This window comes from Tursiops truncatus, chromosome 1, assembly GCF_011762595.2.
Source record: "Tursiops truncatus isolate mTurTru1 chromosome 1, mTurTru1.mat.Y, whole genome shotgun sequence".
NCBI classification, from domain to species: domain Eukaryota; kingdom Metazoa; phylum Chordata; class Mammalia; order Artiodactyla; family Delphinidae; genus Tursiops; species Tursiops truncatus.
The window spans coordinates 171,811,420-171,838,580 of NC_047034.1; the positions used below are offsets into that span (position 1 = coordinate 171,811,420).

Here is a 27,161-nt window from a genome sequence, read left to right on the forward strand (position 1 = left end):
TACTATTTTTTAGGAGGAGCTCTTCACCTGATGAGGACTGTATTGTAAACTGATAAAACCATTTCTTTGCAAATGTCCTGTGGCCACTAGGATTCTTCCTTATCAGCCCAGTCTTCTCTTCTCTCCCCAAACTTGATCCCCTTCTGCTCTCCTTTAATCCCTCATTTCCACCATTTGTGTCCCTAGCAGAGTAGCGAGCAGCATTTGGTTGCCCTGGAGGGGTTGGCACATGCTGGGTGTGGCCTCGGGTTAAGGGGGACTCTGGGGACAGGGTGACAAACTGGAAGGCTCAGGGTTCCCTAGCAATCTCACGGTGTCCCTTGTCCCAATTCTATGCTTACCGAGCCCAGGTTCCCAGATATAGACTTGCAGGGGTGGCAGCATGGGAACTCCCAGGGGACCCTCCTAACAGGTAGGGGTTTGGGCAGATGAGAAATTCAGTCTCTTGACATGGGTCTCCCTCCAACACCCATGTTCCACTTGCAGCAATTCCACAGCCACATCGCTCACTTTCTAGTTTTCCAAGTCGTTTTCTTCTCTCAGCCTCACTGCAACCATGTGCAGTGGGCAGGCAGGAATTATTCCCATTTTGCATCTGGAGAAGCTGAGGACCCCGTGAGGGGCATGAGAACGTTGGCTCCCCAGGGCTCAATGTCCGGTTCGCTAGCCCATGCTGCCCTCTAGTGGCCGTGCATAGCACCTGCCTGCAGGAAGCCCAGGTCAGCCTGCAGCATCTCACTCACTGGGTTCGCGCACAGTAATGGACAGCCTTCCTAGGACCCCAGTGTGGGGCATGGCACGTCACCCCCTCGGGACTCTTACATCACTTTATCAGCTCCTCACCCTGTCTCCAAGCATTCAATTATGTATACTATTAAACTGTGGTAAATTGTACATAATATAAAATTGCCACCATAACCATTTTTAAAAAAATATTAACTTATTTATTTGGTTGCACTGGGTCTTAGTCGCGGCAGGCGGGCTCCTTAGTTGCGGCACGTGGGCTTCCTTAGTCGCGGCAGGCGGGCTCCTTAGTTGCGGCACGTGGGCTTCCTGAGTCGCGGCAGGCGGGCTCCTTAGTTGCGGCACGTGGGCTTCCTGAGTCGCGGCAGGCGGGCTCCTTAGTTGCGGCATGTGGGCTTCCTGAGTCGCGGCAGGCGGGCTCCTTCGTTGCGGCACGTGGGCTTCCTTAGTCGCGGCAGGCGGGCTCCTTAGATAACCACTCTTAAGTGTTCAGTGGTGTTAAGTACATTCACACTGTTGTGCAACCACCTCCCCCATTCATCTCCAGACCACTTTTCATTGTGCAAACTCACATTTTGTACTCGCTGAACAACTCCCTAACCCCGGTAGCCCCTAACCCACCACGCTTCTATGAATTTAACTACTCTAAGACCTCACATATGTGGAATCACACAGCGCCTTGTCTTTTCCTGACTGGCTTATTTTACGTTGCATAAATCTCCCTAGAAGTGTCCCCTTCTGGAGTGATTTATGAATGTACGCCCAGAAGACAAAGGCGCCCCCAGAGTTTCATCCAGACGCCACCCTTCCAAACACAACCAACCAGAAAGAGGCCGGGACACGAGGAACCACAGCACAAGATGACAATTTAATGACAAGAAAAACCACACCAAACCAAACTTGGCGACTGAGAGAGAAAAGTGTCCCAACAGCTGGGAGCTGCTAGCCTGGCCCTCATCTCTGGGCCTTGGTGAGCTCCAACCTCACAGAGCACTGTAGGCGTGTCCTGGAGCCCAGCCCCTCTGGGCTAGATACACAAATGGCCAATATCCCTCATCCTGTGAGCAGCTGCTGCTCCCCTACCAAGCACAGCCAGTGCCACATCCTAGATAGAAGAGAATCAAGCTTCTCAAGCCCAGAACGCCCCTGCTTCCCGACAGCACACATCTGGAGCAAAGCCCCGCTTCCTCAAATCCTCCCCAAACCCCTCAATACCTACCCAGGTTCTAGGGGCCCCCCAACTCTCGCCGAGATGCATCCCGCCCCCTGCAGCCAGCACGATAAACCCAACTTTGCGAACCACGGGCATGTCCCCAGTGGTCTCTGGTTGATGGGCTTCAAAAGGACCGTGGAGGAACGCTGACAGGAGTGATGGCTAAGAACTGCCAGCCAGCACCAGACGGTACAAGGGACTCAAGAGCTTCTCAGAAACCTCACCAGCCCAACACTTCTATCCCAGCAATCTTCTATGATAGATACCAGTATTGCTTCCATTTTAGAGATGAGAAAAGCAAGGCTCAGATGATTAATAACTTGTCCAGGCTGTAGAGCAGCAGAGCCAGGTCTGAGACCGGGGTCACCTGCCTCCAGGTCCAGCGCCCTTTCTGGCCCCGTATCCTTCTCTCCGGAGCTGTGCTCACCAGGCCCAGCGGGTGGTGTCTGAGCTGCAGTGGGCAAGCAACCTCACGGGCAGCGTGGCCCACGTGCAGAGAGCACATCCTGAGGGTGGTGTTGACTCTGCTAAAGGACTTGGTGGCCTTAGAGGGCCTCCTGCAGGGACCACCCTGGTCACCCAGCAGCCACGTCATTGCTGGTGGGTGTGTCCAGGAACAGTGCACCTGCGAGCTGGCCTGGGTAAGTCTTCATTGCTGGGGATGAGAAGGGACAGGAGCTTCTTGACCTGCTGAGAAGAGCCCCAGTTTGGGGGCAGGGGATACAGGCACTTGCTGGACAGTCATGCCACACTGAGCAGATATGCCCAGACATTTTTCTGGTGCTACTATCAAAGGCCAGCATTTACCTAGGTGAGGCCTTAGTTGGAACACAGACAAACTTCGAATCGTTATGCATTTATTTTCATGTATAGCTAGACATCGACATGTGACTGCATGGGTATATTGCTTAGTTAACCTAAGACTAAACCGGTAAGTGAGGGAAAAAAAAAAAAGGATGAGTTAAAGAAAATATTAAGGAGATAATAGAATAGGAGGTCCTTGTATGATAGAAATTGTGGAGGTATGGGAAGACCTGGAGTGTGCGACTCACTGCTCTAAGCTTCGGGCAAGAAGCTGTGCTCCGGTCTGAAGCCCTTAAGGGGCCCTACAGAGAATCTCTCCCGGTACCTGGAGCCCACGGCATCCTCCTAGGAGCACATGGTACATCGAGACAGCCCCAGGGAGGAAAGCACATCTTGTTTAATGTGTTCATGTTCTACAAAATGTCTTAGAAGGGACAAAGCAACAAAAATGATTTTCCTTAAAAGAGAAGAAGAATCTTCTAGGTGTGGCCTTGAGAAGGCAGTGGTCACAGGGCAGCCTGGGCTGGAGGGCCCGCGTAGGGGTTGGGGGACACCCCTGTTGCTGTCCTGGAGGAGTGTGTGTGTGTGTGTGTGTGCGCGTGTGCGCGCGTGTGCATGGCCGTAGTCGAGGCTGCTGCAGGACGAACACTCAGAGCCCCTGTACTCTGCTCCCCAGCATACAACAGGCACTCAATCCATGTCTGTTGAATCACTGTCGCACACAGAAGGAGGCGCCGGAAGCCAGGGTGCAGGGGTTGCCGACTTCCTTGGGTGTCAGCATGTCATCCTTCACTCCTGCCTCTGAGGTTCAGGTTCATGCCTCGGCCCCATGTCAGCATGACATGTCCCCAGTGTGGGAAGTCCATGGCCATGCCACCAGTAGGTCACAATCTTGTACATTTATGAACAATGGAAGGCATTTTCTTTTAAGATTCCCACCTCCCCTCCCAAAAATCCAAAGAATGTTTCTCATCACTTAAACTTCAAATTTTAAAAATAGTGCTTTTTAAGGGACTTTGCAGTTTTCCTGAAACAGCTCAGTCCTGCAAGGCGGAGCTGGTCTCAGCACCCCCAGAGCTAACGTGTCACTGCTAGGGACACAGGGTGCTATCTAGAGACTCACCCCAACTCACCCCTGGAAATGGAGGCCAAGGCCAGTGCTCAAGGGGGGCCAGAGTCGTGGAAATGGGACCCCCAGGCATGACACTCACGGTACGGAAGCCTCCCGGTGCCCAGAGCAGAGAAGGAACAGCTGAGAGTCTAAAGGGCGCTCTCAGCTGGGAGGAGGCCTGGGTCCCGGACACGAGGGGCAGGCCGGCAGGCTGGTCCCTGTGTGGCTCAGAAGGAAAGTGTGCAAGAGCACGGCAGGAAGGGAAACGAGTTGGGGAGGGACCCCGAGTGGGGCTGGTGTGCGACCACGGTGCCCTCAGCAGCAGCCCGCAGCGCTCCGCTTCACGTGGCACGGCTTGCAGAAGAGACGGTTGTTCAGAGGGTAGCAGCCTTGGTCCGTGGGCTCCACAGACAGGAGGATCCTGCAGTCCTGCGGGAACAAGGCACACGTGGATGGACCCCAGGCCCGAGCACAGCGGCGCAGAGTCTGCGCAGGTGGGACTCACCAGCATCCACTGAGGAAATTAACTCAATCAGCTGAGGGGAGAACCGAGGACACTGGGAGAAGAGGGGGCCCTTTGGTGGAGAAGCCCCCTGAGGGATCGTGGCAAGGGCTAGAAGGGCCTTAACACCCTCCCCCTGAGGTCCGGGGAGGGGTGCGGCCTGCCTCAGGTCTCACAGCTGGTTCCAGAGCTGGGAGAGGATGGGGTCTCCAGGCTCAGAGTTCAGGGTTCTTTTTGTTGTTCCACTGCCTGAACAGCTACAACACTAGCACCAACCTTAATATTTCCAATTTTCTAAATCACCAAAAGATTTTAGAATTTGGAGGATGGGGACTTGGGGCCCAAACTGCCAAATTCACCGTTCTGCCACGAGCCCACACCTGCTCTGGGCCTCACTCGGGCACACACGGGAAATAACAGGAACGATGAATGTCCAGAGACCCGGCTCAGGGCACGGCTGGCGTCCCCTGGAAGCTTCACTGATCCGAACAGAGGGGTTGGTCTCCATAGGGACAACTTTGGGGTCACGGGTGCCACCCTGACCCAGCTCGGCCAGCTGGGGAGGACACCCTTGTGTGTCTCTTCCCTGGAACTGCACCTCGAGTGTCTCAAGGGGACTCTGGGCTATTTAGTGCCAGGACCTGTGCTATCCCTAACAGCCAGTTGTGCGGCATTCTGAGAGCACCAAGTGCCAAGCCTAAAGTCCCACAGGGGCACACGTGACCTCTTCTAAATGAGAATCAACCATGACCGAGTCGCACAGTTTGCGAAGGAGCTGTCAGGTGGCAGAAAGCTGCCCAAACCCTGCCCAGAAGAACACGGGGCAGAACCACTCTTCTCATCCTCAGTTTCCTCATCTTAAACGGAGACGGGAACTCCCATATCGAAAGATCATCATTAGGATTAAATAAGGTGAGACGTGCATGAAAGCATTTTATATATTAAAAAATACTAGCCGAGGGCTTCCCTGGTGGCGCGGTGGTTGAGAGTCCGCCTGCCGATGCAGCGGACATGGGTTCGAGCCCTGGTCCGGGAAGATCCCACATGCTGCGGAGCGGCTAGGCCCGCGTGCCACAACTGCTGAAGCCCGCACACCTAGAGCCCGTGCTCCGCAACAGGAGAAGCCACCGCAATGAGAAGCCCGCGCACCGCAACGAAGAGTAGACCCTGCTCGCCGCAACTAGAGAAAGCCCGTGTGCAGCAACAAAGACTCAACACAGCCATAAATAAAGAAATAAATAAGATACTAGCCAAGTATGAAGGTATTGTTCCCCTTCCAGCAATAGTAAGAAATAACATGGACCACAAAGTAGGCAGGAATGGGGAATTCCCTGGCGGTCCAGTGATTAAGCCTCTGAGCTTCCACTGCAGAGGACACAGGTTCGATCCCTGGTCAGGGAACTAAGATCCCATATGCAGGGCAGTGCAGCCAGAAAAGAAAAAAAAAAGGTAGGCAGGCATGGTGGAGGGAGCGTGGATGGCATCTTGAAACCCATTTCCCTTCCTAGAGAAACAGCACCCACATCTGCTTAGGCCACTGTGGTTGGAGCCTCACAGCCTGAAATACAGCTGGTGGAGTCCAAACTCTGACTCATGGCAGAGGCTGGGTAATGTTCCCAGTAGCCTCAGCCTAGCTGACCAAGGAGGAGCAGGGAGGGCTTATTTGCTCACCAGCCAGGCCCGGGGAAATGCAATCACCACTGGATCTAATGTGGGCTATAGCGATAACAGCACTTGAATTTCACCATTGTTCTTTCAAGATGCGTTATCAGCCGGACTTTGAACCAGAACAAATCAACATAATCATGAAGCAATGTGTCAACTTCTCGACTAAACTCCCTGGTCACCCTCAGCGAAAATGCTTCTTAGTTCTACATATCTGTTTTTATTATTATTATTATTATTTTAATTTTGGCTGCATCACGAGGCTTGTGGGATCTCAGTTCCCTGACCAGGGATTGAACCCAGGCCATGGCAGTGAAAGCGTCAAATCCTAACTACTAGACTACCAGAGAACTCCCTACATATCTGTTTAAATGTGAGTAAATAAATGTTTGGAATCACTCACTGGCTGATTAAGAGATTTACTCTGTTATAAACTATTACAGATAGGATAGATAAACAACAAGGTCCTGTTGTATAGCACAGGGAACTATATTCAGTATCCTGTAATACACCATAATGGAAAAGAATATGAAAAAGAATATATATATGTATAACTGAATCACTTTGCTGTACACCAGAAACTAACACAGCATTGTAAATCAACTATACTTCAATTAGAAAATAGAAAGAAAGAAAGAAAAAAAGACTTGCTCTGGAGTCCCACTTAGGTGACACCTTTGTCACCATCAACAGAGAAGACAGAAACATCAGTGACATGGAGGTGACAGGAAGAGGTAGGGGAGGGCCTCTTACAGCCTCCCCAGCAGGACTGACTATATAATTTGCAGGGTTCAGGGAAAAATGAAAATGCAGAATCCCTTATTCAAAAATGAAGAATTAGGGCTTCCCTGGTGGCGCAGTGGTTGAGAGTCCACCTGCCGATGCAGGGGACACGGGTTCATGCCCCGGTCCAGGAGGATCCCACATGCCATGGAGCGGCTGGGCCCGTGAGCCATGGCCACTGAGCCTGCGCATCCGGAGCCTGTGCTCCGCAACGGGAGAGGCCACAACAGTGAGAGGCCCGCGTACCGCAAAAAAAAAAAAAGAGTGTTGAACTAGACAGACTCTCAAGTTCTTTCAGAGGCTGCATGTCCTGTTTACCACTGTGCTCGTCAGTGCCAGGCACAGAGTAGGTGCTTGGTATGAACTATAGAATGAATGTGTGAAGAACGCACTATAGTGAGAGGCCCGCATACCGCAAAAAAAAAAAAAGAAGGATTAAATGAAAATGACAGCAGAGCTTCAAAGCAAGCACAGTACCCTTCTGAGTGTGGGGCCTGTGCGACTCCCCAGGCATTTCTTGCTGCACCAGCTTCTAACCAGCCTCCCCACCTCAGCCTCCCCACTCCCTGCAGCCTGAAGTCCAGACTCATTCGTTTGGCACAGGGGGCCCTTTCCTTCTCTCTGGCCTCACTGTTACCACACCATCCAGCACTCTACACTCCAGACACACCTCGAAACTTCTACTTCCTCCAGTTCTTCAGGCTGTTTGTGCCACAGTAGGATTTCACAGGCCCATGCCTCCTTTTGGACTTCATTTCCCCGCTCTGAATACATGGCAAACTCCTACTCAACCTGCAAAACCCAGGTTAAGCACTGCCTCCTCTAAGAGTGCCTTTGATTGCACCAGCCTTGATCACTTGATCACTGCCTTCTTTGTCCCAACGCTGATTTATACATGCTCTTTCTTAGCACCTGAAAAGGACATCTGTGGTGTGGGTCTGCCCAGCATCCCTTTCTTCTTTCCAGTGGTTGTATCAATCCCAATCTGTTTCATACAGTCCTACCTGCCTGGCCCCAGAGGTTGTCAATCATAGCCCCTGGTCACCGATTGGTCTAGAAGGGGCATGTGACCCACGTTGGGTGAATCAGAGGCCTTCTTGAGACTGAACGGGATCCCTGGATGGGGTTTCTAAGTTGGAAGGATATAAACCTGAGCCAACCATGGCCACGCACTGTACCCCCTGCCCCACCGAGGATGCCAGCCCACAGGAAGAGAAAATGAAGCAAACACACAAGAAAGGCAGAACCGAGAGATGGAGAGAGAGCCTTATGATACCACTTGATGTCATCAGTGATATCACCATCAAGAGCCTTCCCGTTAAGATCCCCTTTCTTGCGGAAAGCAGGTTGAGTTTGGTTTCTATCATTAACTCAAAGAGTTCTGATTAATAGAGCATATTTGTAATTATTTTTGTTTTCATTTGTCTCTGCTATTGGATGGTGAGCCATCTGAGAGCAGAGCCCCAGCCTGGACTTGTCCTGGCCGAGGGCCTGGCACACGAGGGCCCAGCACACAGCAGGCTTTCAACAGGGTTTGTCCGGTGATTGAACAGAATCAATTGCATCTTATTAAATCAGCACTGCTCCACTCACCTCACACCTGTAGCAATTCTCGTGGAAGTTTCTTCCCATGCACTCGATTTTGAAGGCATCCTTCCCGTCTCGGGGGATGATGGGATTCTCACAGATGCTGCACACAGGGGCGAATTTCCTAGAGGGAAAGAAACGTATGCTCAGGAGGCATTCACGTCAACAACCACAGAAATTAGCTGTCAGAACGCGGGCCAGCTCTGGTTCACCTCCCAGAGCTATTTCAGACCCGTTGCTATCTAACTACACCTGGAGCTACGACCACAAATGCCTATTTCTTCCTGGCAGGAGCGGATGGAGAGACCTGTGTGATTAGACCCTGCTTCCCAGGGTATAATTAGCTCAAGGCAAGTAAGTGATGGGAACATTAGAATTTAAGAAAGCAGGGGGGCACCCATTGCATTTGTCTTGTATTATAGGTCACTGCTTTTTCTTCTTTCGTTTTTTACTAGGCACACCTGTCTCTCCCCTTGGGCAGCAAGCAACTCGAGGGCAGGGATGGGGCCCTGCAGATGTGTGTTGCTACCACTCCATATGGCTCCAGCTCTGAGGGGAGGCACTGCGGTCTGGGGTTTGAGAGCAAGGCCTGGATATCAGGTCAGTGGGGGTTGAATCGCAGCTTCCATACTTACGATCGGGGAGACTTTAGGTACTTATGTACTGCATGCCTCAGTTTCCACATTTGCTAAAACAGAACCTTTAATAGTGCCTGCCTGTAAGACAGTTTCGAGATTAAATGGCTTAAACCCAAGGGGAATTGCTCAAAAAGTGTCAGCTGCAAGCAGGTGCTAAGTCAAACACAGGGTATGTGGAACAGGCAGTCCTGGATTCTGCAGGCCAGCTCTGACCCAGCCCCCAGCACTCAGGCTCGACTCTTCCATCCCGCCTGAGCCCCACCCTGTCCTCCGTGCCCCATGCAGTGCACGGACCCCTCTTGTACCTGTAGAAATCGTCCAGGCAGTACACCTCATTCTGACTGTCCAGGGCAAAGCTCTCATCCCCAATGCACCGGGCGCAGGTCACACACGTGAAGCAGGTCGGGTGGAAGGCCTGGTCCAAGGCCCTGATGATGTGCTCCCGGACCACCTCGCCACACCTGCCACACTTCTCCAGGGTGTCCTGGGACAGAGGGCCACTGCCTCAGAGCCATCCCGTGGGTGTGCCCACTCCAAGCCACAAGGGGCATCAGACTGGCTACCCACAGGGGCCCGGAAGGCAGAGATACGGGAGAGGTGCTCACATTCATGCAACTGGCCTGGAACTACTACCCCCAAACCTTCACATTGCTTAGAGGGGATCGAGTTTGGCACTATATCCCTGGTGTACAGTCAGGAATCCTGCCATGAAGCTATGACTGCATTTTTTTTTTGTTACTAGGAAATGCTTGAGGCCAGGGTCCATAAGGGCCCATAGGAGAAATTTCTCTAAAACTTCAGAGTCAGTAAAAGGCATTCCCAGAGGAATTGCTGTGCTTTTTATTTTATGGACGATAAACCTCGAAACTTATTACCCTTTTCCATTTGGCCACTTGGAAGCTCACAGTCCAATTCCATGCTCCACTTTTAGGATGAGTACAGGGGTCTTTCATTCACATATTTTTGGGGTACTGTCTACCTTGATTTTCCTCTGTTTTATCTATTTATTTTATATCTCATGGTATTATATGTATCCTCTAAAATTTTTTTTTTTATGTTACTGTGGTAAGAATACCTAATATGAGATCTATCCTCTTAACAACGAAGTTTTTTTTTGTTTTGTTTTTTTGTTTTTTTTCCGGTATGCGGGCCTTTCACTGTTGTGGCCTCTCCCGTTGCGGAGCACAGGCTCCGGACGCACAGGCTCAGCGGCTATAGTTCACGGGCCCAGCCGCTCCGTGGCATGTGGGATCTTCCCGGACTGGGGGACGAACCCGTGTCCCCTGCATCGGCAGGCGGACTCTCAACCACTGCGCCACCTGGGAAGCCCAACAACAAAGTTTTATGTGTACAACATTATTATTATTTTTTGGCCGCACCGTGCAGCATGCGGAACTTCCCCGACTAGGGACTGAACCCATGCCCGCTGCAGTGGAAGCACGGAGTTTTAACCAGTGGACTACCAGGGAAGTCGTACAACATTATTATTGACTATAGGTATATGTGCATTCTTATAAGCTGCCTCAAATCCTTTCTGGAATGAGGAGGGATGAGAGAGAGAGAGACAGAGAGAGAGAGAGGGAGAGAAAGAGAGAGAAGGAGAAAGAAAGGTGTAGGTATCACTGAGGCAGAACACGGGGCCTCTTGCTAACCCATCCACCTTTTCCTCTACATGTCTCTTCCCCTTCCTGTTCATCTTAACCTGATTTCCTCTGGACAGATACGTTTGGTGGGGGCAGCATTTCTCCCTGCTTCCCGCCCCCCACCATCCTGGGGGCAGCCCTTGTCTCACCAGCACACTGCTGAAGCCCCTCCTGGCTGCTCCCAGCTGTAAGCCCACCCTCACCCCTTCTTCGCCTCAGTGTCTCACCCCTGCCTGGCTCCAAGCTGGGGAAGAGCGTAAGGACACCCCCCACTGTCATGTTGATGGGGTCAGAGGGTCAGGGTGGGGTGGCCTGGCTCCTTTCTCCTTCCACAGCACCTTACTGCCTGGGATCAGATCATTTTGAGTTTTCTAAATAGTCCCGACTCCAAATATTCTAACACCTTAAATCAGTAGTTTTCAGACTTCAATGTGCATCAGAATCACCTGAGAGACTTGTGAAAAATGTAGATTGCCAGGTGCTACCAATCTATAAGGACAAGGTGAGATCCACTGTACCCCCAGGTGAGGCATATGTGGGAGTTCTGTACACTACCTGGAAAAACGCCACCACACGCCACAGGAGAGTTAGCAATTCCAACACCCTGGCATCCAAACTAGCTCTCTCAGACTGTCTTTGGTACCCAGAGATGCCCCGTCACACCGTGTACTGGAACCTTGTGGCTCTAGGTGAGGGAGCAGCAAGACCACGGGCAGGATGGGACTTCCCTGGTGGTCCAGTGGTTTGGACGCAGTGCTTTCACTGCCGAGGGCCTAGGTTCAGTCCCTGGTTGGGGAACTAAGATACCGCAAGCCGCGTGGCATGGACAAAAATAAATAAATAAATAACCACGGGCAGGGTTCAGAAACAGACAGCCCTGGGGTGACAGTGTAAAAGGCTGGATGATGCCCCCAAAGATATCTGGATCCTAAGCCCTGGAGTCTGTGACCATCTTGCATGGCAAAAGAGACTTTGCAGATGTGACTGAGTTAAGGATCTTGGGATGGGGAGATTATCCTGGGTTATCTAGGTGGGCCGCAAACGTCATCGCAAGTATCTTTACAAGAGGGAGACAGAGGGAGATTTGACACAGAAGGAAAAGAGATACTGATGCAAGATGCCACACTGCTGAGTTGGAAGATGGACGAAGGAACCAAGAAATATGGCTTTAGAAGCTGGAAAAGGTGAGGAAATTGACTATCCCCTAGAGCCTCTGGAGGGAGCAAAACTCTTTGGTTTTGACTCAGTGAAACTGATTTTGGACTTCGGACCTCCAGAACCATAAGAGGATAAACGTGTACTGTTTGAAGGCACCGAGTTCATGGTCATTCGTTACGGCAGCCACGGGGAACAAACACACCTTGGCTGAGTTCCTTCTCCCTGAGCCTCAATTTCCTCATCTGTAAAATGGGTCACTAGTGCCCATCTCCCCAGATTGTTGTGGAGAAAGAGATGATACCACATCTTCCAGGTGTCCAGCTCAGTGCCAGGCACCTGGGGAACTGCCCTGGGGCTTACCTGGTAGCAGGGTTCACAGAGGGGCCGCCCATCCTTCTGGTAGAAGCTCTGTCCGGCCAGCTGGCGGCGGCAGATACGGCACGTGAAGCACTGGGCGTGGTACTGCCTATTCATGGCCTCCACAGCCAGCTCTTGAGGGGACACGGTCTTGTGGCAGAAGGCACAGACGTCTGGGGTAGAGGATATACAGGCCATGACCCGCCCAGCCTGGGAGAACTGTACCCAGTCGCCACCCAGAACCAGCCCGGAGTGCCAGGTCTCTGTCTGAAACCCCCGGGTGTTATAAATGCAGCCTCAGCTCATGGGCAGGGTCATGATGGGCATTAAGAAGGAAGGTGGGGGGACTTCCGTGGCAGCATAGTGGTTAAGAATCTGCCTGCCAGTGCAGGATACACGGGTTCCAGCCCTGGTCCGGGAAGATCCCACATGCCGCGGAGCAACTAAGCCCGTGCGCCACAACTACTGAGCCTGCGCTCTAGAGCCTGCGAGCCACAACTACTGAAGCCCGTGCGCCTAGAGCCCGTGCTCCGCAACAAGAGAAGCCACCGCAATGAGAAGCCCGCGCACCGCAACAAAGAGTAGCCCCGCTGGCCACAACTGGAGAAAGCCCGCGCGCAGCAACGAAGACCCAACGCAGCCAAAAATGAATAAATGAATAAATAAATAAATAAAAGAAGGAAGGTGGGGGACCTTCCCTGGTGGCACAGTGGTTAAGACTCCGCCTGCCAATGCAGGGGACACAGGTTTGAGCCCTGGTCCAGGAGGATCCCACATGCCGCAGAGCAGCTAAGCCCGTGCGCCACAACTACTGAGCCTGCGTGTCACAACTACTGAAGCCCATGCACCTAGAGCCCGAGCTCCGCAACAAGAGAAGCCACCACAATGAGAAGCCCACTCACAGCAACGAGCTTGAGCTCATTAATAATAATTAATAAATAAATAAAACCTTACTTTAAAAAAAAAATGAAAAAGAAGGAAGGTGGGGAATTCCCTTGCAGGCCAGTGGTTAGGACTCCATGCTTTCACTGCCAAGGGCCCGAGTTCAATCCCTGGTTCCCTGGTTGGGGAACTAGGATCCCACAAGCAGCGTGGCCAAAAAAAAAAAAAAAAAAAAAAGGCAAAGGGTCTTTAAAAAGCTAAAATCAAGACACATAGTGTGGGACGTCCCTGGTGGTCAGTGGTAAAGAATCCGCCTTCCAATGCAGGGGACGCGGTGAGTTCAATCCCTGGTCAGGGAACTAAGATCCCACATGCCGCGGGGGAACTAAGCCCACGGCCACAACTACTGAGCTCGCGCGCCTCAACAAGAGAGCCCGCGTGCCGCAAACTACAGAGCGCATGCACTCTGGAACCCGCGTGCCACAATTACAGAGCCCCGCGTGCCCTGGAGCCTGCGCGCCACAACTAGAAAGAAGAAGAAAAAAAGAAACACATAGCGTTAGGACAACTGGGTTGCCATCTGCAAAAAAGTCAAAAGAGGGATCTCTGTTGTGACGCCTTACACCCAGATAATACCAAACGTATCAAAGATCTAAATGTGAAAAGGGAAACCATAAGAACACTGGAAGAAACCAGAGGAGAATTATTTTACAACCCTGGACTAGAGAAGGCCTTGGTACCTGGTAGGCACTTAATAGCCATTTATTAAATAAGTAACACACGGTGCTGGAGAGTCTGTGGGCAGACGGGCACTCCGACACTGTTGGTGGGAATGTAGATCTGGATGACCAAGAAAGACAACGTGGCAAAATTATCACAGTGCTTCCTCTTCTAGGAATTTATCTCACAAACTTGCACACAAGCAAAATGATGAGGTGCAAGGCGATTCACTCAGCATTACCACCTGAGCACCTGTCCACAGGCAACTAGTTAAATCCATGTGGTCGGGTCCTGCTAAGGAATACTACACAGCTGTGGAAAAGAACAGGGAGCCTCCTTATGTTCTGATGTGGAGTGAGCTCTACGACTACAAAGGAATGAGAGCAAAGTGCAAAACAGCACAGAGCTTGCTACTACTTGTGGGGAAATGGGGGAAGGATATATCTGTATCTGCTTGCATACGCGTAAGATATCTCTGAAAGGTTATGCACAAGGTATTAACAGGTTGTCCATCTGGAAGGAAACTAGATGATACAGGGATGCGGAAGGGGAAAGACTTTTCACAGTGTGCCCTTTTGTGCTTTTTATTTTGTACTATGTAAGGGTGTTATGTATTCAAAAAATTACATAGTGAAAAAACTTAGGGCATTTTTGCTATCATGGCAAATTTTGCTGATCAATATTTAAATGGACTTTAGTTATAAAGGAAAAAAGGTTAATGCAATAAAAATAAAATTGATGCACAACTATAAGGCCCATCACCATACTGTGAGCTGGGACAGACACGGTGGTCCCTGCTCTCCTGGTTCCCCCTGGAAGCTCATGCTGGCCGCACGAGGGCCCCTGGGGGTCACACACAGTCCTTCCGTCCCTGTGCCCATACCTGTGGAGGCCTCTCTCTCGGGGAAGCCGACAGGCTCCTCTGGGGGAGGCGGCAGCTCCTCTTCTGTGGGTCTGAGATGATTGGGCCGAGGCTGCAGGGGAGGCCCCTCCACGAGGGGCTGCGGGGATAGAAGGGGAGAAGAGTCACCCAGTGGGGACCGCACACAGCCCTCTCAGCTCTGCTCCTCATGTGGTGGCACCAGGCGCAATTAGCCCCTTTGTACAGAGGCAGAAACTGAGGCCAGATCTCCCAGCTCCTTGCCCTGGGTTCCCTCACCCAGGGAAGTAGCTTCCTTCAAAGCTACTTCCCTCTGCTTCTAAGGAATCTCCTGGAATCAGGGTTTCCCTTGGCCTGGAACCTCTCCCATTTCTACAACGCCTCTGTTAAGGGCAGAGGATTAAATATGGGTTTTCGATGCAGCATAAGGGATTTAGGCTAGACACAGTGGAATGCCGTCCTCAGAGATGAAGGGGGCACTTAGCGGGGGGAAGGGTGTGGCACCCCTTCTCCAAGGACCTTGAAAACCACGTCTAATTTTTACCAGCCTGAAAGAGTTTTGAAGAGGGACTGCCCTCAAGTAGGAGGAGGGACCAAACAACCTCTAGGCCTAGAACCCCGAAAGGCCCCGACCTTCCCTCCCCAACCCACGGGGCTCCGTCAGGGACCAAGGGTTGGCAGTACCTGCGGCGGGGGTGGGGGCAGCTGCTCTAAGTCTGAAATGAGTGACACCCCCATCGGGGCAGGGGGCTCCTCGTCGGGAGGCAGGTACACTGGAGGCGGGGGCGGCGGCGGAGGTGGGAGGAGGTCCAGGTCGGGGAGTGTGTCCTTGCCATCCAGGGGAGGAGGAGGAAGCGAACATCCTGCAACCAGAAGGGGAGGGTGGGTTGGCCAGAGTCTCTGCAGGTGCACAGAGGAGGTGACACTTGCCCAGGAGGCCGTGCAGCATGGTGGCTAAAGGCTCAGGTCCAGGGTCACCTGGACCTGGGTTCCATCTCTGACTCTGTCACTAACTTGCTGTGTGTCCTTCGGCATGAAACAATCTCTCTGAGCCTCAGTCTGCTCAGTTGGAACATGGGTCTCAGTGGCTTAGGGTTGTTAACGAGGATTAGATGAAATGATGCAGGTGACGGCTTGGCACGGTGGCTGGCACGTGGCACAGGCTCAGAAAACGGTAGCCGCCACAGCCCTTCCTAGCAGAGCCTCCCCCACCCGGGTGCCAGGGCGCCTGCAATCCCCGCTGCGTGGGCCCTGTGCGGATGCAAGCAAAACTAACCCCCAAGACTGTGGCTCCCAAGGTGTGGCTCCTGGACCAGCAGCATGGCACCACCTGGGACTCTGTTAGAAACACAACTTCTCGGCCTGCCATGCAGCTGCACAATCAGAAACTCTGGGCTGGCTCCCAGTCATGGGGTGTTTAAAAAGCCCTCCAGGTGATGCTGATGCCACTCAAGGGTGGGAACCACCACCTAGTTAAATGATAGAGTCAGACTATTAGGTGTTGAAAGTATCAAGCGGACAGTTGGTGGCGAACTTTCCAAAGGAAAGGTCCAGCTGTCGTCACCTGAAGCCACCGATTAACCTCAGCGGACATCAGGAGTCTTCTGACTCGTGTTATGTATAGGAAGGGATGGGCACCACTGATGAAATGTCCTTACTAAAAGAAAAACAGGGCTTCCCTGGTGGCGCAGTGGTTGAGAGTCCGCCTGCCGATGCAGGGGACACGGGTTCGTGCCCCGGTCCGGAAGATCCCACATGCCGCGGAGTGGCTGGGCCCGTGAGCCATGGCCACTGAGCCTGCGCATCCGGAGCCTGTGCTCCGCAACGGGAGAGGCCACAGCAGTGAGAGGCCCGCGTACCGCAAAAAAAAAAAAAAAAAAAAAAAAAACCCAAACATAAAAAAAAACCCAACTCAAACCAATCAGGTTTCTAGAGTTAACTCCATTTATAATAAATTTGGAAAACAGAGGGGCAAGTTGGATGAGACCACAGGGAGGCAAAGGGACAAATCAGGGTGTGGGACATTCTACAGAAACGGACCCTGTTTCTGCAAGAAGTTAATGGCATGGGAGAGACCAAGAGAGGAGATGTCCCTAGAATTAAGAGACCTAAGAAAAATGACCATATATAATGTATATATCTGTGCTGTCCAGTACAGCAGCCACCAGCCACATGTGGCTATTGAGATGTGCTGGAAAACTTAGTACTAAAGACAACGTGAGAGGCTTCCCTGGTGGCGCAGTGGTTGAGAGTCTGCCTGCCGATGCAGGGGACACGGGTTCGTGCCCCGGTCTGGGAAGATCCCACATGCCGCGGAGCGGCTCGGCCCGTGAGCCGTGGCCGCTGAGCCTGCGCGTCCGGAACCTGTGCTCCGCAACGGGAGAGGCCACAACAGTGAGAGGCCCGCGTACCGCAAAAAAAAAAAAAAAAAAAAATTTGATAATGATTACGTGCTGAAATGATAATACATTTTATATATTGGGTTGCCTAATATATACCATTAAAAGTAATATCATGTATTTCTTTTCACTTTTTTCAGAGTGGATGCTAGAAGATTCTTAATTACATAGGAGGCTCGCATTTGTGACTTGCATGATGTTTTTATCGGCCAGCACTGCTATGGACCTTACTTGGATTCTGATTCAAAGGATTAATCATCTCATTTAATTCTCCTCATTTTGCGGACAAGGAAAAGCTAAATATTCCACTGAATGATAGAGCTCAAAAGAAATACAAGACACAATCCATTCCTCTACAATCCAACAGTTAAAAGGCATTTTTTGACAGTTTGGGGATAATTAACTATGGATAGACTATTAGATAATCTAAGGCATTCCTGTTGACTTTGTTACGCATTGTTTGGCCTTGGGGTTATATAAGAGAAAGGCCACACTTAGAGATGCACCCTGAAGAATGTGGGGCTGAAGTGACTTGATTACTGGCATTTCCTTTGAAATACTTCACGAAGGAAAAGAAAAAAAGGAACAGATGAAACAAAGGTAGCCAAATCTTGGTAACTGTTGAAACTGGATGTGGGGTATACAGGGTTCCTTGTACTGTTTTCCCTACTTCTGTGTATGTTTAGAAGTTTCATTAAACAATAACAACCCAACAGCAAACACACACATACACACAGAGGACAGGAGTGGCATGGCGTGGGGCGATGGCGGGTGAGGAGGTGGCCTCCACCCTATCTGCCAGCCAGTGGGTGCCCCCGGCAGGGAGGGAGGAGGCGGGTGGAGGATCTCCTCCATCCAGGAACACTCACTATAGTGTAATCCCACCTCTGCAGGCTGCCCTGACAAGGGGCTGTCCAGCTCCCTGGGGAGTGGCAACTGGGCAACTTGGGAGAGAAGCCGCAGTGCAGGGCTGTGCCCACTGCCACACTCAAGGGGAGTGCTATTAATAGCGCCCCGGGATAGAGGGCATGGAGGCACTCTGCCCACCTCCTGTCATGGGGGCCCAAGGTAGGCCAGGCTCCAGCGAGGTCAGACTGCCCTAGACACCCTGGGAGAGCAGACAGAGAATGTTCAAGGCCCTGCCGCCTAAAGACCTGGGCTCTGGTCCCATTCCCTGCATGTTCGCTGGGGCACCTCTCTGGGTTCAGGTTTCCCACCCATTTGACCAAGGTAAGAACCCCTCTGCCCAAGGGCTATACAGATGCGAAGCTTGCTCTAGACCCGTGAGTCTGCCTCAGAATCGCCTGGGGGCTTGTCCAAACGCAGGTGGCTGGGCCCACCCCAGCGCTTCTGCTTCAGCAGGTTTGGGGTAAGCTCTGGGAATTGACCTTTTTGGAATTGCGTTTTGAATTTACATTTCCTGGGTGATACCGACACTTCAGGTTCAAAGGCCACACTTTGAGAACGACTCTTCTCTTCCGAAAGTCTAACCTATTAACGCCTTTGGACTGGAACAGTCGTTCTCAAAGTGTGGTCCCCAGACCAGAGCATCAGCCTTACCTGGAAACATGTAAGGAACGCAAATTCTCGGGCTCCACCGCAGACCTGCTGAATCAGGAAGGCCCAGGGTAGGGCCCAGCTGGCTGTGTTAGAACAAGCCCCCAGGGGATGCTGACGCTGCTAAAGTGTGAGACTCTGCCCTACGTGAGCTGACTGAGTCGGGAACCAGGTCAGGAAGAGACAGCAGGAGAGCTGAGGCCTCTCCCAGGACCTGCCTGAGGTTCTCGACATTCAGCTGTGAAGGGTGGGCAGGAATTCAAGAGAGAGATGGGGGGGATTTCTGCCAGGATGAAAGGGCTCAAGAAATGCTGGTGGATTCCTAAGGGGACAAGCATAGGTGAGGTGTCCGATGACAGCCTGCTGCAGAGCTGGCTTTGAGCAGAAGGCAGACCCCCAGGGCTCACCTCTGTGTTCTGCAGTCAGGCCAGACTCATGACCGCTGCTCACCTAGAACTTATCTCACCCCAGCGGGCCTGAACCCCAAGATTCCCCGTGCTCTGTGTTTGCCAAATTGGCCAGCAACATGCCTGACCAGCCACTGTAAGGCCATCCCACCCGAGGAAGGTCTGGTCTGGTTTTGCTACCACAAAACCTGCTCCCTGGATCTTCTGCCTGTAATTCCAATACCCCATGAAAAGGTCCAGGCAAGTTTGGCATTTGGGCAACTAAACTATATTTCCTCGGCTCCCTCTCCTACCCAGAAGGGCCATAATTTTTTTTTCCCCCATTGGATCAATGTCCTGATGTGTGAATTTTGGTCATCATGGTCCTGCTTCTCCTGTACAGAGAAGCAGCAGGAGGAGGTTGTTCTTGGCACGTGTGGTTAGGAAGGAAAGATCAGTTTAGGAGGCTGCGTCATAATGAAGAAGCATGTTACACGAATATTCATGGACTCTCACGTGTATCCACGTGTGGTCCCTTCTCCCATCTGTTTGTGGCTTCCCATAATTGGCGCTTCCCATTGGCCTCTAGGTGGTTTCCATGGTGATGGATGCACAAGGATGCCTTAGCCTCGCTCTGAGGACTTCGGGGCGTTCACCTGCCTTCCCGGGCTGGCCTCTCGCACTAAGCGTCTCAGTGCCTCCTTGTTCGAGCTGGTGCCCTATCAGACGAGGAGCCACCTCGGGCCCCTAGGCTGTCATCCTTCCTTGCTTCTACCCAACAGTTGAGATTTCACATCACATACGTGACCAAATTTCCATCTTCTAGAGGAAGAAACTGAGGCCCAGAGTGAGGAATCAGCTTGCCTAAGACCACACAGCAAGTGAATGGCAGAGCGCAAGAGAAAACAAAACTATCTTTCAGGTCCTTCAACTTGTCAAATCCATTCCTGCCTCAGGGCCTTTGCACTTACTGTTCCCATTTCCCTTCTAGCTCCACTCTGTCATTTAGGTCTTAACTGAGCTTACCTTCTTTGAGAAGCCACCCTGAGCACCCCATAAAAAGCTGTACCTCCCCAGCTCTTCACCGTGTTCTATTCTAGTAGAGTGTTTGTGTCTTCCTGATGTTATATTTTATTATCTCTGTTTCCCCCACCAGGAGGTAAGTTTCATGCAGGCTGAAAACCTTCTCTCTTTTCACATTCCCAGTGCCTGGCCCAGAATAATAACAGTGGGTATTCAGCACTTTCTACATGGCAGGCGCTGGGCTCAACACTTTACATATGTATTAGCTCATCTAATCCTCACAAGGGCCCTTTGAGGTGGGTACTATCATTATCTCTATTTTACAGATTAGGAAGCTGAGGAACAGAGAGGTTAAGTGGCCTGCCAATGTCACACAGTCAAGAAGCGGAGAAGCCAGGATTCGAACCCAGGCAGGAAGGTTCCAGAGGCTGCCTGGGACACAGGAGGTGCTCAACGAATGACCTCAGAGCCTGCCATTTCCTCCCCACCTTGGTGATGCCTCTCACCGGGTCTCCCACCCACCGCCCTCGCCCTCTTACCTCCACTGGAGAGCTGATGTGGAACAGCTGGCACTGGGGCTGCAGCCCTGCTGGGGGGTGTCCAAGAACGGAGCCTCCCTGCAGAGCCGGCCCCGGGCGCCTTCGTGGGAGCAGGAGACTCCCGGGGGCAGCCAGGCCGGGCCTCACAAGCTGCCCGCCTCACCTCCTCAACCACAGCCTCATCTCGACGTGGAGGTGCCAGGGTGATAAAGACAGATGAGGCGACCCTCTTCTCAGGCTTTGAGGCCATTGCTTCAGCTTCTGGTGGGGCTGGGGACAGAGTGAGGCACAGGCTTGGGCAGGGTTCAGGGCATGGCAGGGGCGGGGCAGAGGTGCTGCACCTGGGCACGCAGACACCCCCAGGGCAGGGAGCCTCTCCCCTCCCAACAAGACAGGAGCAGCCACTCCACAGTGCCAGCGCCCCACCCAGCCACGGAAGGGGCTGCGGATGTCCCACAGGGAAGGGCAGGTGCCCACCAGGTGGCTTGGCCACAGGGTGGGACCCGGCAGTCCTGAATACCCCTCCCCCAGACCTACACACCTGGAGGAGCAGAGGGCAGCCCTGCCCTGCTCACCTCACAAATGATTAATTTCCCTCCTCTACGGGAGCGTGAGGGAGGGGCCACTCCTGCAGCTCCCCACTCCCAGGGCAGCTGACTGCCCGTCCCAGCCCAGGGCCACACCCCAAGTGAACTCCCTCACCTGGGATCTGGATTTTCCTGGGAAAGGTGATGTCCCCAACGTTCAGGCCAGCTCCACGGTGGGCGGGAAACAGTGTGACTCTCGTCAGAACATCAGGGCTGGATTCCAGGAGGCAAAGGGGACAGAAGAACAATCGGCTACCATTTACCAAGCCCTATTCTGTGCCAGCAGGGCCCTAAACACTTTCTGTTCATTAACTCACAGATCCTCCCACCGCTGCGGGGAGAGGCACTATTACCGCACAATCACGTGCCCATCTTACAGATGAGGAAACCCAGGTGAAGAGGTGGAAGTCACTTGTTCAGGGTCATGCAGCAGCAGACCTGAGATCTGAACACAGAGCCCATGCTCTTGGCCACTTGGCTCTTCCGCCCTCTCCCGGCCCAGCTCACAAACCAGCATCATTTTCTCCGCCATCAGAGTCCACATCCAATCAAGTCTTGAATGTATGGCCAGAATGTCTCACTCAGTCTCATCTCCAAGATCACAGCCCTGGTTCAGGCACAGGGGTGAGGGTGCCTCAATGATCTCCAAACCTGCCTCCTACCCTGTCTCTGGAGTGATCTTTCTGGAGCATAAATCTGTTTCTCCTCTAGTCAAAAGCCTTCCACGGCTCCCTACTACCTTCAAGATAAAGTCTAAATTTCCCTGGCCTCAACCTATTTTTGACCACTCTGGACCACGCACGGTTCCTGGACCATCTTTCTCCCTTACTTGCTCTGGCATGTTTCCACCACCTGTTTTTCCTCTCCTCCCTGCTGCAGGGTGAATTTCAGTTTTTCCTTAGAAGCCTAGAGCAAACATCACCTCCTCCATGAAGCCGCCCCTGATTCCCGACTCCAGGGCGATTGTCTATTCCACAGGGCAATGACAGCTGACTCACCATCACCATGTCTGCCCCCCCCCAACTGACAAGTGACCTCATCTACCTTCAGTTGTGTCTGTGATATCTGTGTGACCCAAGTCCGGCTCACAGCAGACATCAAAGCATGGATCTGGGAGCAGGGCGGCATCCCCACCGGGGAGAGCCCATTTTCCTTCTCTCAGGTGGTTCCTGCAGAGAGTAGGCTCCAGAGCTAGGGATGAGGTGGGGTCATGGGCTGGGGTGAGTCGACCACACTCAGCTCAGGACTGTGCCCTTTTTCTATCTTACTTTCTATATGGGCCACGCCGACATGGCCCCAGAGCCCGGCCCATAGATTCATGGGGAGGAGAGTAAAGAGGGACCCAAAGAGTGAACCTGGAGAGGTGGGGCTGGGTGGGTTGGGGGTGAGGCCCCAAGGGACCCTAACGTGGACTTGGAGCCCAAGTGGCCACTCAAAGGCTTCCCTCCACTGGCCACCGTGGGCTCTCTTGGAGACTGATGGAGAATAATAATAACAAAAACAACAACATACGCTCCTAAATTCCTTTTAAATTCGTTTGTGTTTGGTTAAAACGTGCAGGTCGTTCTGATAAGAAACCTGAATAAGAAACCAATATATGAATAAAGCTTTAAAAGTTCTTTTAAAGTACTTCTCTTTTGTTTGTTTTGTAAGTGATGTTTGAAAGTACATCTGCTTCTGTTGGCTGTCCTCAACTTCAATTTCATACTTCGTTACAAGTTTAAGAATCTGTTTTTGCAAACAACTTTCAGAGTGCATTTAACCTTTAAATGCAAGAAACAGCAAGGGCACTCACTGATAAAGTGCTCGCCCTGTGCCAGGCACTATGAAGAGTGCCTTCCCAGCCTCAGAAGTCACCTAATTCTCAACGCAGCCTGCGTTATGTCCCCACTTTATAGATGAGGCCAGGTGAGGCCCCAAGCAAGAGGCTGCAGACTTGGAATTCTAACAGGGCACCATCCAACCTGGAAGTCCAGGGGGTATCCTTGAGCCTGAGAGGACACACTTTTTCTTCCCTGGATGCGTAGGGGTGGGGGGAGGGGTGGGGCAAAATTCCCAGGCCTGTTCTTACCCCAGGGTGGCCCAGTCCAGACCAGTTATCTGATGGTCAGCATATCCTGGGCTCATCCCCAGAGACAGCTGAGGATGCCTCCTCTGCCTCCCTCCCCTCCTGCCCTGAACCCCACTCCATCCCGGCCCACCCCCACCGGGAAATCAGATCTGTTGGTTTCTCAGAAAATGTCTAAGGCGAACGTCCCAGCACTGAGACCAGATGTTCACAGCTGGGCAGCACTCCCCCACCCCCATCCCTCCCCTGCGGTTCCGGCAGGGACTTCAGGCCCCAGGGGAAGAGGCCGGGCTAGGGATTTTCAAAGCCCAGTCAGTCAGCCCCGGGGAACGAAAGGGAGCCTCGGCTTCCCCCTGGTCCCACTGCCCCCCAGGTCACCCTAGTGTGGGCTGTGGGTGAGAGAGCTCCCTGTGGGGCAGCCTCCCCGCCAGCCCAGCCCAGGGGACCCTCGGCAGCCACCCTTCCTCCCCCAGAGGGCGAATCTGAGATCCAGCTGGGTAAGCGGAGAAAGTGGAAACAAAGGGAAGGAAAGTCATTTCCTGTCAAGAGGAAGGAAGGAGGCTGAGATCCAGCCACCCACCCAGCCGGGCTTTTCGACTGCGGCCCAGGGCAGGGCCCGGCCTGGCTGAGCCGGAGGGCCTCCAGGGGTGGGGTAGTCTACCCCACCTCACCCCTGCTGCCACACTGTCCCCTGTAACGCTCCTTCTAACCCCCTCCAGAACCCTCTGGAACTACCTTTAAGCTGTAGCCTAGGCTTGAGCTAAACTTTGCTGGAGGTGGGAGTGAGACTGAGCCCCACGCCCCCTGCAGGGGACCTTGCAGCCTGGCACAGGAGGTCCCTCTTCCTTTCCCCCACCCCAGGGAAGCAGAGGAGGCACAAAGGGCTGAGTTCACCCTGGGCCCCCTCCTTCCTGCTGGGCGACCCTGAGCAGGTCACTGAACCTCTCTGGGCCTCAGTTTTTTCATAGAGTGAGAAGAATGAGGTCTTTCTGGAAGGGTGGCTGAGAGGATAAAAGGAGAGGGGTACTCAAAATCTTGATACTTGGTAGGTGCCAAGAGAAAGCTAACTGGTTATTCAGCCCCAGAGGGGGAGGAGGAGCCCCTGGGGGGCCTGCAAGGACCAGGACTTAGCTTCCATCATTATGAAGAGCAGGGATCTGGGTGCTGCCCACCCTCTTCCCAGGGTCCTCAGATCCGGGCTGCAGGAGGACCCAGGCCAGGATGCCCCAGGCACACACCTTGGGGTTCGCCCAGTCCCACCCCTTCCCAGCCCCCGAGAGGATCTGAGGCCCAGAGAGGGGCAGCACTGCGGCCTCTCTTTCCCCTCGCCTGACCCTGGCTGGGTAAAGGGGCCAGGAGCACCCCGGAGCTCCGGAAACCCAGCGCCCTCTAGCAAGCAGCCCGGCGGGCCGGCCGGCCGGGTCACTGTGGGGCGCTGCCGAGGACTTTAATTCGATCCATGTGCGGGACGCTGTCCTCTTTGTGCGGGAGCTTCCGCCCTGCCCGTCCCTGCTCTCCGCGTGCCGCTCCCGGGCAGGGACCTCAGCCTTCCCCCCAAGAACTGCCCTCCCTCCACTCGGAGGACAGAGACCGAGGGACTGAGACAGAAGGACAGAGCCCGCGGCCCCTCGTCCCGCGGGTCCCCTCCGGGAGCGACGGGGCTGGGGTCCCGGCTGGGGGTCTGGGGTCCCGGCTGGGGAGCAGAGTGGGCGCCGGCCGAGGGCTGCCCGTGCTGTCACCTGTCTGTCGCCGGGGCGGGGACGGAAGGACAGGACCCCCACCCCACCCCCGCCCCGCTTACCTGGGCCGCCCGCGTCCCCGGCGGCTCCGGTCGGTCACCCGATCGAGCAGAACCGGGAGCGGCGCGGCGCCTCCCGCCCCTCCGCCCTCCCCGCCCCCTCGGCTCCCTCCGCCTCGCCGCCCCGGCCGTCTTACCATAAAAGGTGAAGCTTGGGGGAGGGGGCCCGGGATTCCCGCCGGGCGGAAGCGGCCCCTACCTGCCCCCCCACCTGCCCGGCCGCGCCCCGCGCCGCCCCCTCCCCGCTCCCTTTGTTCCCTCGACCACTCCTCCCTTCCCCTCGACCCAGGCCTGGAGGGTGGGAGGCCTCCTCCGCTGCCCACCCTCCTCGTCCTTTGTGAACCCAGAGTGGTCCTTCCCCTCCCCCTCCCCCAGTCACCTGGGTTGGTGGTTCCACCAGTTTGGCCTGGGATCTCCCAAGGTCTTAAGAATCAGGTGGATCTGGATTGAATCATGTGACCCTAGGCAGTCACTCCACCTTCCTGGGCCTCAGTTTCTTCGGCTCTGAAATGGGGGTAATGACCTGTCTGGGCCCTTAAGCCCTCTGCAGGTGGGTCCTAGAGTCTTGGGGGGACAGGCTCCTCCAGGAGGCCTGGTCGACAGGGCCCAGCTGGCAATCAGGTCACCCGGTTTGCCACCCTGGGCCCTGTACCTGACCCCCTCCCGCCTCCTGCACCCCCATCCCCCAAACGTGGAATGGGGAGGGAGAAGCCGAGGCTGGGCTCTGGGGCAGGAGATGGAGCCTGGATGGGCCGCCTGAGTCCCTGGAGGCCCAGGGAACATTGCTGGGAAAAGGAATCTGGGTCTGATTCAGAGGCAAACAGATTGTTCTTTTGATTAAAGCCACAGTGGCTGAGGCCAGAGGAGCGCGGGACCCGGCGCCATCTGTGGGGCGGCCAGGCAGGGTCCGGCTCCCCTCTGCGGGCCCAAAGCTGGAGTCGTGCTGGCGGGGAGGGCTCCGGGGCTGCTCTTGTGGGGCCCACACTCATGGGGGTTGGGGGGGACCTGGACACCAAGTCCCACGCTCTTCCTTCTCATCCCGCCTCCTTAAATCCCTCACTTACGTTTTGTCACCGCTCCTGTCCCCCTTGTCATCCCTTTTTTCATTCGATCCTCTCAGCCACTCTACAAGAACAACAGTAATCACAGTAGCTGCCGTTTATAGGGGCTTTCTATCTGATGCTCGGCCTACAGACCTTTCCATTTAATCCCCGGGAGAGCCCTATGGGAAAGGGCTGATTATCCCTGCTTCACAGACAAGAAACTGAGGCCCACAGAGGCTCAAGGTCACACAAGAGGCAAGTGGCAGAGCTGGATTCAAACCCAGACCAGCGGGTGCCCCCGGGCACACATGTTGCCCAGGGGCTGGTGCAGCTGCCGCCCTTCAAGATGGGAAGAGAGGTGACTCCCTCGTTTTTTGGCAGAGGGGGACTCACACTCAAGGCTGCCTGAGCCCCTGCTCAGGCTCATTCTCCAGCTTGGTAAGGTCACTTCCCTTTGCAGCACTGCTCAGAGCAAGACCCCGATGCCTTCCCCCAGGAGGAAGGAGGGAGTCACTGGACGCCAGCCACAGGAAGGACCCTAAGGAGGAAGTGCGAGCCAGGGGTTTTCAGACACTTTCAGCCATAGAACCCCCTTTTGAAGTGCTTTGTGACCCAGAAGCTTAGTTAAAACAAATAAAAACGGAGCTGCCCTCCCTCTCCTCCACGATACACCCCTGAGCCTCCTACCGCGTCTCCAGGTGGGACAAGGAGGCACCGAAGGGTTGGTCTGGAGCCTCGTCTAAGGTCCCAGCGATTCCACCTAGGAGCCAGGCCTCCCACACCTGCTCTGGGCTAAGACTGGCTTGGGAAGGAAGAAGGTCCAAGGGGTATGTGAGGCCCAGCTGCCACCACTTACCGGCTGTCCAACACCCCTGGTCGCTTGTCCCACCTCTGCCGCTGCTCCAGGGTGGAGAGGAGCGTCCCGGACAAAGGACACCCGCACCAGCCCTGGTGTCGGTGTCACCTTAGCAGGTGCCCGGCTTCCTGCAATGGAAACCCAGGAAGTGCGCTGGATGAGAACACACGCCCTTTGTCTGCCAGCTCAGAGGCCCTGCTCCCGTCCTCCTGTCCTGC

The 27,161-nt window shown here is 53.8% G+C and overlaps 1 protein-coding gene across 5 annotated transcripts; it reads right to left on the minus strand.

The window, feature by feature from the left end:
* Window positions 1-1,593: 1,593 nt before the first annotated feature.
* FBLIM1 (filamin binding LIM protein 1) lies at window positions 1,594-26,127 on the minus strand. Of its 5 annotated transcripts, XR_012327885.1 has the most exons (10): window positions 25,048-25,143; window positions 21,294-21,391; window positions 20,592-20,861; window positions 15,372-15,550; window positions 14,691-14,808; window positions 12,209-12,378; window positions 9,353-9,531; window positions 9,045-9,125; window positions 8,416-8,533; window positions 4,213-4,301 (listed from the first exon to the last, which is right to left on the minus strand). XR_012327885.1 is itself a non-coding variant. In XM_033842815.2 (9 exons), exons 3-9 carry the CDS (start codon window positions 20,839-20,841, stop codon window positions 4,188-4,190), a joined length of 1,128 nt encoding a protein of 375 aa, XP_033698706.1. In that variant the 5' UTR covers window positions 20,842-20,861; window positions 21,294-21,391; window positions 26,109-26,127; the 3' UTR covers window positions 1,594-4,187. The 5 variants fall into 5 exon arrangements, 3 of the variants coding, with proteins under 3 accessions (XP_033698706.1, XP_033698702.1, XP_073651695.1); XM_033842815.2 differs by lacking the exons at window positions 9,045-9,125; window positions 25,048-25,143 and adding an exon at window positions 26,109-26,127 and having other exon boundaries at window positions 1,594-4,301; XM_033842811.2 differs by lacking the exon at window positions 9,045-9,125 and having other exon boundaries at window positions 1,594-4,301.
* Window positions 26,128-27,161: the final 1,034 nt, after the last annotated feature.